The following is an 11,454-nucleotide window of genomic DNA, read 5'->3' as shown; positions in this document are numbered from 1 at the left end:
AGGCCTGGTGGCCCTGGGGGACGCTCTGCCCTGTACTGGTCCCGGAGGTGGGAACGGTGGGAGACCCCAGCTCCACTGGTCCAAATGAAGTGCATGAGGAGGGTGGTGGCAGTGGCGCCATCTGCTGGTCTCAGAGGTTAAACCACAAAACAGCCGCCCAGAAGGAGGCTGGGCAGGTGGCCTGGCCATACGCTGCTTCCTGCAGGGGCTGCCCTACAGGGGTCTTCCTGTGCCCCTCAAGGTTTTCCAGAAGCCTAACAGGAATGGTGCTCTTGCTGGCTCCTGGTCACTAAAACCAGTGGCACAATGGGCAGGGGTGGGCAGGCACGGTCACCAGAATCAGGTCCGTGCATCCCCTAAGAGGTAATGAGTAAGTGTGCGTCTCTGTTCCTGGGGGTCTGAAAACAACCCCCACACGAGGCCATCATCGGGCCCTCCACGTCCGGCTGACGCAGTGGCCGTGGAGACCGCTCCTCCCACCTCCTAGTGCTCCCTGGCGCCCTGGTCACTTTTTTAGGAATTCATTCAGGGCAAGAATGTGTCGGTGCTGGGCATCTGGTGTTGGCTGGGGAGCTTTGTAGTGAGGGTCCGGGAGCCCTGCAGGGTGGTGTGAGGAGACCCCAGGGGTAGCCGCATGCCGTTGGCAGTCAGAAGCGGCTGTGGTGACGAGCGGCACGCCCAGCCTGTCCCCACCCCTGTCCAGAGTGCCCTGCCACAGACAGGTGTCTGCTGGACCCTCAGTCGCTGGGGCCACTGCGCTGACAGCAGGCTGGCCAGGCACAGGCCTTCCTTGCGTGGCAGGCAGGTGCGTGGGCTTGGAACCCAGCAGCTGGAAGCGCCACGCCAGAGGGGTCACGAAGCAACGCAGGACTCAGAAACCCCAAGTCCCGGACAATGGGCAGCTTGGAAGAGGAGAGCGCTGTCTGGTGGACAGAGAATGCCCAGTGTGAGGTGCCCCCAGGTGGCTTAGTGGCAGTGCAGGCTGAGGCCAGGGTGCAGGGTGCTGCCGGAGATGAAGAGCTCACGTCTGTGGGGAGGGTGGACAAGCACTGCCCAAGAGGCCCCAAAGACGTGCACAGCAAAGCCCCATGCCTGGCGTGTGCACGTGCCTGTGACGCTGGGGGCGCCCTGTGCCTGCAGGGACACAAGGCACGCTGGGCCCGGGCGTCCTGCAAGCCAGACTCTGCCTGCCCCGAGCTTGGGGCTGAAGAGCCTGCCAGCTCCTGTAGGGCCCCTTCCTTGGCACCACCTTCCTCTGCAGGCCAGTGGGAAGCGGTGGTCCCGGCCAAGCCTTCCCAGGAGGGCACAGCCGGGAATTTGGGCACATCTCCTGAGCTTTTCTTAACGTCAGGTCGTTTGTGAACACAGGTGTGGGGAGAGGCCGTTAGTCACAGCTGCCAGAGCAAGGACAAGATTTCCAAGTGCAGTCTTGCTGATTTGAATTAACATACCAAGAGCCAAAACAAAGTTCCAGCAATCGGCCGGCCACAGCCAGGTCTTGGGACACCAGCACAGGATGTGGTGGCTGGTGGCAGGACAGAAGTGCCCTTCCCAAGGCCGGGTGTTGTGCACCGTGCTGTCCAGCCTCGTTGCTCGAGACAGCTGCCTGGAGAGGTCAGGGTCACTCACTTGGAAGCCTGGGGTGCAGGGACACTTCCAGATCCGGGCAGGCGGGCAGGTCTGGGCCAGCAAGAAGGCCTTGTTTGCCAGGGCTGCCTGGCCCTCTGCCTGACACTCCCCCAACATCCTGCCAACTGGGGTGTTTTAGGGCCACCCCAGAGGGGAGAAGCTGGTCCCAGGCAAGTCAGCTGGCATTCCCACTGCCAGCGTGTCCCAGGCGAGGCTGGTGAGCGCCCAGGCAGGGCCAGGCCTGGATACGCTGGACCTGGGCTGAGCATCTGAGAAGCTGAGGGTAGCTGACCACCCCGGTCCAGCCAAAGCTCATGTCCTCGGGGCTAGGCCCACCCAGCCTCACGGGGTCTGACGGTCTGAGTACAGCTTAGGGTTCTGCAGCCCAGTCACCCGTCCTCTGTATCACGGCCCCGCCCTCCCCACGGCCAGGGGTCCCACACAAGCACAAAAACCACCCTGTGGGAGGTCGGAGGCTTTATTTGGCTTATCAAACCCGAGGTCACGCTCCGAGCCAGACACTTCCCCAGGCCCGCACCCCTGGAGCTGCTGGGGACCTTAGGCCAAGGCCCAGACAGACCAGTTGGCCACGAAAGCGTGGCAGCCACACCCACAGCCCCTGGCGGCTGCCAGTCGGTCATCTCAGCGGCAGACCGGGCTCTCACTCCTGGAGCCGCCCGCCACGCCGGCCCTGGTTGTCCCGCCACAAGCAGTAGTTGAGTGTGGTTGCAAAGGCCAGCCAGGCCAGGTAGGGGTACAGCAGGCGGGCGGCGGGCGGGCTCACCCGGTGCCAGGCCATGGTTGTGGCCGTTGCCACCCCACTGACCAGCAGGAGGTCCACCAGGGCCTGTGAAGACAGACAGTGCGGCCTGAGGTCCACAGCCAGGGCCCAGCTGGCCCCGGGGCCGGCCCTAGAGTCCAGCCAGCCTCGCCCCATGCACACGCCCCTCCCGCTTAGCCATTTCAGCCTCCAGGGCCAGCCCTGTGTGGGGTGTAGGGGACAGTGCCCTGCGGGGGGACAGCATGCTCAAGGGAGAGGCGGTGGCTGGGAGGCCTCTGGTCTCCAGTGAGGGCAGCCTGGACCTCCAGCATTCCTGCATGGCTCCAACAAACTCCCTGTGACTGCAGCGCTGTCCTGAGCTGGGGCCAGCTGCCCGCGGTGTGAACCTTCCTAAGGGCTGCCGGGCTGGAGTGGCGGGAGGCTGCCCGGAAGCACAGGCCCGGCTCCATCCCCAGCGCGGCACAAAGAGCCACTCCCTGCGTGTGGTCTCGCCCAGCACGGGGGCTGTCCTGCAGAATGACCCTGAGCCCAGACTGGCACCTGATCAGCTTCAACCAGGGCCCTAAAGGGCTCCTTCAGGGGTGAGGGGAGGCTCCAGGGCACCCGTCTCCAAGAGCTAAAGCCACATGCCTCCCTTGCCCACCTCCACCTGTCTGGAGGGTGATGTCCCAAGTGCTCAGAAGGACATCTCCAGGGACCAGGGAGTCAAGTCAAAGGCACACTTACCCAACCCATTTGTCGGGCACCAAAGAAGATGGGGGGCCATGACCAATTCAGGGCCAGCTGCCCAGCATAGAGGCCCAGGGGGACCACAGCCTCCTCCGTGAAGCCTCCCAGCTCTTTCCAGACCATGTAGGAGCCGTACCTAAAACAGAGGCCTCTGGTCAGGACACCCTGGGGTGAGGGGAGCCAGGAACCTCACTGACCTACCAGATGACAGCGACAGCTTGGGCATACCCTGCCATTGACTTGTGTGACCTCAGGAAACTGCCTAACCTCTCTGGACCTTTGTTCCTCAGAGGACTGATGTGGGGATTCAGGTTGACACACTGGCAGTGCTTAGTGCAGGACTTGGCATGAGGAACTCTCAATAAATATTTGCCGTTGTCACTTTCAGTGCTATGAAGGGGAAGCACAAGGGCCAGCAGGCAAAGATGAAGCTCTTGAGCTAGCCAGGGCAGCAGGGCAGAGGAGGGGACATTTGGGTGGGGCCTTAGAGGATGCAAATGCCCTGAGGCAGCTGTTGGCCTAGTTTGTGTGCCTGCAAGGCAGGCTCTGGGGACCAGGGGGGAGATGGCAATCTCCAGGCGGGCCAGGGGAATGGCCCTGTGCCACAGCCGCAGGTCCTGCGCTAGCCCCTTCCCAGCTAGCCCACTTCGCCTCTGGACAGTGTTATTTGGTGGCAGCATCATCCCCTACTCCACAGTCAGGAAATGGGCACAGGGGGCTGGAGGGCGGATCCCACAGACATTGGTGCGCAGGGCAGCGGGTGAACCATGGGTTGAGGGGCTGGCCAGGTCCTGGCTGCATCTGGATCTCCATGGTGGAGGTGGGCCCTGGGTTGGGGGAGTTCTGGGGACTGGAGCCAAGATGGGGGAGGAAAGCAGAGACTCAGGAAGTCCTGGGAACCTAGCCCACTGGCCTTGGGGATCCTGGTGACACCCCGGTTCAGGGTCATATTCCCATCAGAATCCCTGACACCGGCCTGGCCTCTGCTACGTGTATCTCGCGCCTGCAGGCCCATTCTGAGCTGGGATGCAAGGAACGGTCCAGAAACAGCAGGGCGCCAGCTACTGGTCACGCCCCTGGGTGCAGTTCCCATTAGGACCTCCAGGGGTCACTCTTCCCCACCCACTACTTACTTCCCTCCTCGCCTCCGGGGACCTTCAGGCCTGAGGGGAGCTGCTGCAGTGTCCCCACTTACAAGCCTGTGTTCTTGGGAGGTCCCTTGTTCAAAGAGGGATTCTGAAAATTAATGTGGACAATGTCCGGCAATGGGCAGCTCAAAGGGAGCCACCACCATCGGTGCTGTGGACCACTATTAATCTCGAAAAGCATCCGCCACCTGAGCCACTCAACCTTTGTACACACGGCCTAGCCAGTGTGGCCAGCAGGGCCAGCCGTCAGGCCACCACCCTGGAGGCCTGAGAGAGGGAAGCTCAGTTGTGCAACCCACAGGCCTGAGCCCTCCCAGCCCCCCTTCCCTGCTGGAGAAAGGGCGCCACCCCTGGCCAGACCTACGCCCACCTCTGACGGGAGAGGCCCTGCCCAGCTGCACACCTACCCCATGGCTGAGTAGAGTGCGCCCCAGGCGGAAACCAGCACCCAGCGGGGCGGGTGCCAGGAGGGCTTCTGCAGGCTGGCGTGCCAGCGGATGCTCTCCCCGCGCACAAAGTAGGAGCCTGCAAAGCACCCCAGGCTGGGCGCCAGTGTGAAGCCCACGGCGGGCACCCAGGGCGGAGCCATGGCTGCTGCAGCTGCTGCTATTCCAGAAAGCTCTGAAAGAGAACACAGGGCTGTGTGAGAGCACTTCCCAAGGCCCGGTCAGCCCACTTGCTCCTTCAGGGCCCCTGAAGTCCTGCTCAGTGGTCCATCCGTCAATCAGTTGAGGGTACAGAGGTAGTGGGGGCTGCGTCCATACCTCCAAGCCCTGGCCTGGGGTGGACTTTTCTTTCTTTTTTTGGCTCCAAGGACTGAACCCAGGGGCACTCTACTATTGAGCTACATTGAGACAGGGTCTCACACTAATTTGCATAGGACCTTGCTAAGTTGCCCAGGCTGGCCTTGAACCTGTGATCCTCCTGCCTCAGCCTCCCAAGTTGCTGAGAACTATAGGCCTGGGTCTCTGTACCCAGCCCAGGCGGTCATGTCTCCATCTGAACTTTGGTTCCCAGCCAGACGCCCCCGACTGGCCAGGAGCTCCCAGGTGCCCTGCCTCCCCCTGGACTTCCCTTAGCCACAGCCTCGCTTCCAGGGTCTCCTGTTCTCTCCATCTCCACCTCAGGTCTCTGGCAGGGGCCTCTCCCCTCCACCTTGATCAAACCTAGTTGGGGTCCCCTCCACCAGGAAGGCTTCCAGGTCTGTCTCCTCCTGGGCCAAGTGCCCACTCTGGTGCCCAGGGAGGCTGTGCTTCCTGTCCTCACGCTTCACAGCCTGCATTTACCCTCCCAGTCAGGGATGGTAGCACACAGCTGGGCTCACTCAAATCTCCTTCCCACAGACTCCCCAGGACCTGGGCAAGTCACTCCCACTCCCTGGGCCTCCGTCTCCCCTTCTGTAGACAGGACATGGACGCTGCCTGCCTTGGCCCCAGTCCAGTGTGCGGCACCAGGGAGTGTCTCTGTGTACCGGTGTTTCCACACCCCAAAGGCCCACCCTAAAACCACCACCCCTTTCCTGGGTAACCAGAGACATAAGGCAGACTGCCCGGAGCTACGCAGCAGGCTGAACCAAAGCCTGCCAGGGGCACAAAGCTGCTCCCACCCTGCTCCTCAGGACGGAGAGGTGGCCAGAGTTCAAGGCTGGGGAGGTCCTCTGGCCCACTCCTGGCCTCTCAGGCCTAGTGCTGCCACCTGAGGGCCGCAGTTCCTCCCCCATCTGCAGGGGCAGAGGGAGCTGGCATCAGGCCAGTGGTGCTGGCGGGCTAGGGCCCCTTGCTCAGCCCTGAGGCCAGGGCTCCCAAGACTCGCCCTGGGTGGAGGACCTACTGGTGTCCAGCACTCTGCAGGGCTTCCAGCAAGGGGGAGCCAGCGAGGCAGCAGGGGAGCCCAGGGATGGGCTCCGGGGGTCTGGATGGGGTTGAAGAGCTCAGACTTCAGAAAGTGCAGCCCTGACCAGGGCCAGGAAGGACAGCGAACACTTCCTCCCCAGGGAAGGACAGGCAGCATGTGGGGAGAAGGAGGCAGCCCGGGTGGGCAGCAGGTAAGGGAGGGCAGGAGGACGGAGCAGCAAGGGGCTGCTTCTGTGCTGAACAGCGAGAGGCTGCTGGGGCAGCTGGGGAGGGGAAGTGCCCATAGGGCTCTGAGCTCAGTGAAGGCAGAAGCAACCTCAGTGCCCAACACCTGGGGACTCAAACACTGGTCAACCCCAAGTCAAGCTCTGGAGGACCTTGTATTTGACTGATTTACATTGTTCATTTTTCAGTGATGAGGATCAAAATCAGGGCCTCAGGCATGCCAGGCTAGAGCACCACGGAGCTACAGCCCAAGCCTTTTTCAATGACGTGAAAACTGTTCTCAATAAAACATGCAGCAAAGAAGGCCCGACAGAAAACTGCAGAATGACCCCAAATGTGGCAAATAATAATAATAATAGGGGCTGGGGACACAGCTCAGTTGGTAGAGTGCTTGCCTTGCATGCACAAGGCCCTGGGTTCAATCCCCAGCGCTGCACACAAAATAATAATAACAACAACGACAACACAGGCACACACTGTTAAATTGTAAAAACCACAAGAAGACGACGCTGGCAGCCGTCACCAGCATGCTAACCGGTCCTGAGAATGGTCACCTGCCAGGCCAGGCAAAGCTGGCACTGGACTAGCATCTTCAGCCCTTGCCCTGCTAGGGAGCCAGGCAACTGGTTCCCCATCCAAGGACGTCCTGAGGCAGAGCGGCGGAGGCTTGTGCCTCAGGAAGCCACCAACCTGGATCACCACTGTGTCACCTCAAGCAAGTCAGGGCCACTCAGCTGCTGTTCATCTCTGTAACGGGGATGCGACCCTGCTCTGCCCTATTGATAAATGCCACAGCAAAGTGACGGTTTTGGGGGAACCACGATAAGCCATGTTCAGTGCATCAGGGCTCCCCTGGAGTTGGCACAGTCTGGGCACAGAGAAGGCCTGCACATCAGAGGGGGAAGCAAGCCCAGGGGGCAGGGCCGCAGAGGCCAGGCCTCAGGCCCAGGGGCTGCGCCTTTCCAGGGTGCACCCAGGCTGAGTCCTCCTCACCCAACTCTCAGGCCTCCTTCCAGAAAGGCTGATGCCGCCACTACGAGACCGATGGGCCTAAAAGACCCTTGACACCACCCAAGGGACTAGCCACACTTCTCCCCAAACCTGAACTCCCACCCAAGCCCCTGGGGAAGTAGGGGATCCTTACCAGGCACCCTCAAGAGGGCAGAGTCAGACGGGGCAGGGTCAGCAACTGCAAGAGAGGCGAGGAAGAACAATGAGCAGAGCTGGACAGGATGGGCAGGCAGAGCACAGGCGGGAATCGTTGTGACCAGGAGGGCCGCGTCACCACGCCTGAGCGATGTGCTGGTTTAGACAGCGGCACCTGCCGAGAGCAGCGGAGAGTGTGGGAACTCCAGATACTATTTTACAACTTCTGTATATCTAGGACTAGTTCCGAATGAAACACTTAAAGCATTTTAGCTGGGCTGGTGGCGCACACCTGTCATCCCAGTGGCTCAGGAGGCTGAGACAGGAGGATCTCGAGTTCAAAGCCAGCCTCAGCAAAAGTGAGGTGCTGAGCAGCTCGGTGAGACCCTGTCTCCAAATAAAATACAAAATAGGGCTGGGAATGTGGCTCAGTGGTCAATGCCACTGAGTTCAATCCCTGGTACCACCGTCCCACCCCCCAAAAAAGTTCAAAGCCAGCCTCAGCAACTTAGTGGAGACCCTGTCTCTAGAAAATAAAAAGGGCTGGGATGTGGCTCGGTGGTTAAGCACCCCAGGGTTCAATTCCTGGTACTCGAAAAAGAAAAGCAGCCCCATCCCAGTGTGGACAGGCCGTGACCCAAAGTCCCCCACACTCACTCCTACAGCTCAGTCCCCAACCCCTGGACCAGCCTGCTCCACCTATGCTGCCCCCTCTCCTCCCTGTCCTGCCCCAGGGCCCTTGCGGCCTCCTGCAGGCTGCTCTATAATTTTTCTCTTTGCGGGTGAAATTGGCCAAATGAAGCACTGACCGTGGGAAAGTGCAGGATTCAGCGCATTCGCTGTGTTCCCAACCACGTTTCCCAACGTCCTCACCATCCCACCCTGTCCTGAGCCCCTGGCACCAGCAACTGCCTTCTGTCCCTCTGGGCCTGCCTGTCCTGGACACTCCATGTCCACAGGTCCTGCAGCGTGCGGCCTGTGCGTCTGGCTTCCTTCCCCAAGCTTCCAGGTCAGAGGTCTGTCCTCCTTAAAACACGAGGCAATACTCTCCCCGCAGTTCTGTGGCCAGAGGTCCTCCCGTCACTCTGCCAAGCACCCTGTGGGGCCAGGCCACCCGCAGTGCCAGGAAATCCCCAAACAGGACTGACCGTGAGTGCCCCTGCCAACCCACCTTAGCCCACCACTCAAGACCCAGATGTACAAAATAAGCCAAGGGTGTGGAGGCAGGCAGCCTTCCTAAGGCACGGTCAGAGGACGGGATCTCTAACAGGTCTACAGGTGGGGGATGCGCCCCAGGCTCCCACCCCACGCCCCAGCTGCCCCACAGGGGCCAGGCTGTGCCTCTGCTCCACTGGCCCCGGGGGAGCAGAGGGCCTGCCCCTGCCCATGTGGAGAGAGCCAGGCCCAGGACATTTCCTGGGGCCTCTTGGGGACTGCCAGCTCCTGAATCACACCCGCCTGGGGGGGCAGGCAGCCGTGGGTGGTACCCACCAAGCTGAGTCACCCTGGGCTGGGCCGGGCCAGAAATCAGCTCTGGGATGGGGCCCCATGGCGGGCTACAGGGCCGTAACACCTATGGCAGGCACGCCTGCTCGGCTGCCCGCTTTGTCAGGGAGGCCCTTCCTGTCCCGTCCACTCCAAGGCTCCTGGGGAGGCTCGGGGGAAGGAAGAGCAGGACAGCAGGACCTCTCTGGAAAACTCCAGACAAGTGAGGGGCCCTGGGCTTCCCCGTTGGGGGCTGCCCACCCCATCGCCTGCAGGTGAAGAAGGAGCCTCAAGGCGCAAACCCAGCAAGGCCACACCAGCCACACGAGTCCTGGGGGAAGAGGCCCTGCGCCTCCCACCACACCCTCAAGACCTGAGGACACCCCGCAGGAGCATCCCAGGCAAACTGAGGACCCAGGATCTGGGCAGGGGGCGGTTCCAGGCTTGCTCACGCTGGCTACCCACAGGCCTCCACAGCAGCCTCTCTGAGTCTCACACCTGCTTGGCCCACATGGGGATCTCATTACTGGCCCCACTTTCCAAATGAAGAAACTGAGGCTCAGGAAGTCATGGAATATTCTAGGACTGTGACTCAAACCCACTGTGGCCCTCCCGGCTCAATCTCTGGGTCACGTGACACTCGCAGTGTCTGTGTCATGTCCCCTTAGGCTGCAGGGCTAAAGGCAGGATCTCACAGCCTCCTCCCTGGGCCAAGGTTCTCAGGAGATTCTCAGGGCCAATAGCATCACTGGCTCCCGCCACAGTGCCAACCTCCCAACCTCTTCTGGGAAGGCTAAGTAGAGGATGTGAACTCTCCCCCACTGAGGGTGGCACCAGGATCTCCTGTTCTGGTGACACCTCACTCCTGGCCAGGAGACCAGGCAGCTCCCAGGTCTCAATTCCTGAGCCCGTGTCCCATCAGAGACATGCCTGGGGTACCTCCTCCTGTGCGGAGGCCTCCCTCCCTGGGTGCCCAGCTCCCAGTGCCTTGTCTGTCCCCTGAAGCCATCCCTATCCTGGGGACTCACTTTTAGGGTCACAGCTAATCCTCCCATGACAACATCTGTGAGCCTTTTTCATTACTAAAGTAACCAGTACGACAAGCAACAGGTCTAGAAAGTTCCACAGTCAGCTGGGGGAAGCTGCTTCACGGAGAGGGACCCATTTTTCAAACAAAAAGTGCACCCGGACATGGCGGGCACCATGGAAAGGCCAGTGCAAGAAAACACAGGAGAAGCAAACCCAAGTGGTGGGAAAGCTAAAGTGTGCAATTTGAAAGTGGCCCGGCCAGTCGCTCACCGCCCGCAGGGACCGCCGCCGGGGTTTCCGGTGGGCCGGGACTGTGCAGGCACCGTGCGCGCAGGCAGGGCGCGCAGAGGCGGCGCCGGGAACCAGGCCCGCGGACCTCGGGTCCCGAGTCCAGCGCTCCTGCGGCTCGCGCCCCTCCGGGCCGTGCAGCCTGTCCTGCTGCTCCGCCGAGGGTCCCCACGGACCCTCCGGAGCGGCGGCGCCCCCGCCCGGCGCCCGCCCGCCTGGTTTCCCTCAGAGCGCGCGGGCGGGCGCCGGCCCCCGGGTCGCAGCGCAGGACCCCGCCCGCCGCCCCTCGGCGCCCCACTCACCGGCTGGCGGCGCGGGCTCCTCCCGGAAGGACGCTGCGCGGCGAGGCGGCGGCTGCCGGCTCCACCCCGCCCCGCCCCGCCCGGCCCGGCCCGGCCCGTCGCCCGCCCGCCGGCTGCGCGCCTCCGCCATCCCGCCGCGGGCGGGCCGGGCCTCCTCTCCCCGCGGCGCGGACCCTGCGCCGGGCCTCGCCCCCGCTCGCCGCTCCCTTCTGTGCAGCAGGGCAACAGCCACCCGCCTCAGCCCCGTCGCCGTGCGCTGTGGCGCTGGCCCGGTCTTCGGAGGGACAGCCAGTGCCCGAGCCCTGTCTCTAAGCCCCGTCTCCGACCGGCAGAGTGTGTGATAGGACCCAGGGAGATGCCAGGCCGTTATGCCCATCGCGCGGGCAGACCCTTGCGGCTGGGTGGACTGCCATTGTCACCTAGCAGAGGTGTGCTCAGGTGGCCAGGGTCGCCCTCACCTACCGGGCCTGACCTCGTGTCCACAGATGGTGGCTGTCACTGCATCCCAGAGCCCTCCTGACCCTCCAGCTGCCTCCACCTGCACGCGAAGCCTGCACCCACCACAGCCGCTCAGGAGGTCCCCTGGAGCCAAGCACAGCCTCAGCTACACCCGGCACAGCAGCCTGCAGCCTCCGTGGTCCCAGGCATGGCGTGACTATCTGGGGACCTGACATCTTCCTCTTTGTGGCCCCTTCTCCACTACACACACACATTTTGACTGGGTTACATTCCACTCCTTTTTCTCTTCCAGCTTAAAACGAAACAAACAAAACCCAGAATATTTGTGTACTTGGAGAAGTACTGTGGCGCTCAGCCCGGTGCTGGCTGTTCCTACCCTG

The 11,454-nt window shown here is 62.1% G+C and overlaps 1 protein-coding gene across 4 annotated transcripts; it reads right to left on the bottom strand.

The window, feature by feature from the left end:
- Nucleotides 1–2,147: 2,147 nt before the first annotated feature.
- TSPO (translocator protein) lies at nucleotides 2,148–10,703 on the bottom strand. 4 transcript variants are annotated; one of them, XM_079143117.1, is made up of 5 exons: nucleotides 10,616–10,703; nucleotides 7,510–7,686; nucleotides 4,695–4,908; nucleotides 3,137–3,275; nucleotides 2,148–2,476 (listed from the first exon to the last, which is right to left on the bottom strand). In XM_079143117.1, the coding sequence occupies exons 3-5, from the start codon at nucleotides 4,874–4,876 to the stop codon at nucleotides 2,291–2,293; spliced, it is 507 nt and encodes a 168-aa protein (XP_078999243.1). In that variant the 5' UTR covers nucleotides 4,877–4,908; nucleotides 7,510–7,686; nucleotides 10,616–10,703; the 3' UTR covers nucleotides 2,148–2,290. The 4 variants fall into 4 exon arrangements, with proteins under 4 accessions (XP_078999243.1, XP_078999245.1, XP_078999246.1 ...); XM_079143119.1 differs by having other exon boundaries at nucleotides 7,510–7,554; nucleotides 10,616–10,689; XM_079143120.1 differs by lacking the exon at nucleotides 10,616–10,703 and adding an exon at nucleotides 10,296–10,589 and having other exon boundaries at nucleotides 7,510–7,554.
- Nucleotides 10,704–11,454: the final 751 nt, after the last annotated feature.

This window comes from Sciurus vulgaris (assembly GCF_902686455.1).
Source record: "Sciurus vulgaris genome assembly, chromosome: 5".
NCBI classification, from domain to species: domain Eukaryota; kingdom Metazoa; phylum Chordata; class Mammalia; order Rodentia; family Sciuridae; genus Sciurus; species Sciurus vulgaris.
The sequence above is the reverse complement of the archived record's forward strand: the minus strand, read 5'-3'. Positions and strand labels throughout refer to the sequence as shown.

Bases quoted from the DNA above. Each gene is read 5' to 3' on its own strand.
- TSPO (XM_079143117.1), bottom strand. From the start codon at position 4,876: ATGGCTCCGCCCTGGGTGCCCGCCGTGGGCTTCACACTGGCGCCCAGC. The intron at 3,276-4,694 runs GTAGGTGTGCAG...CCTCTGTTTTAG, and splicing joins GCACTCTACTCAGCCATGGG to GTACGGCTCCTACATGGTCT. The intron at 2,477-3,136 runs GTAAGTGTGCCT...CTGTCTTCACAG, and splicing joins GTGCCCGACAAATGGGTTGG to GCCCTGGTGGACCTCCTGCT.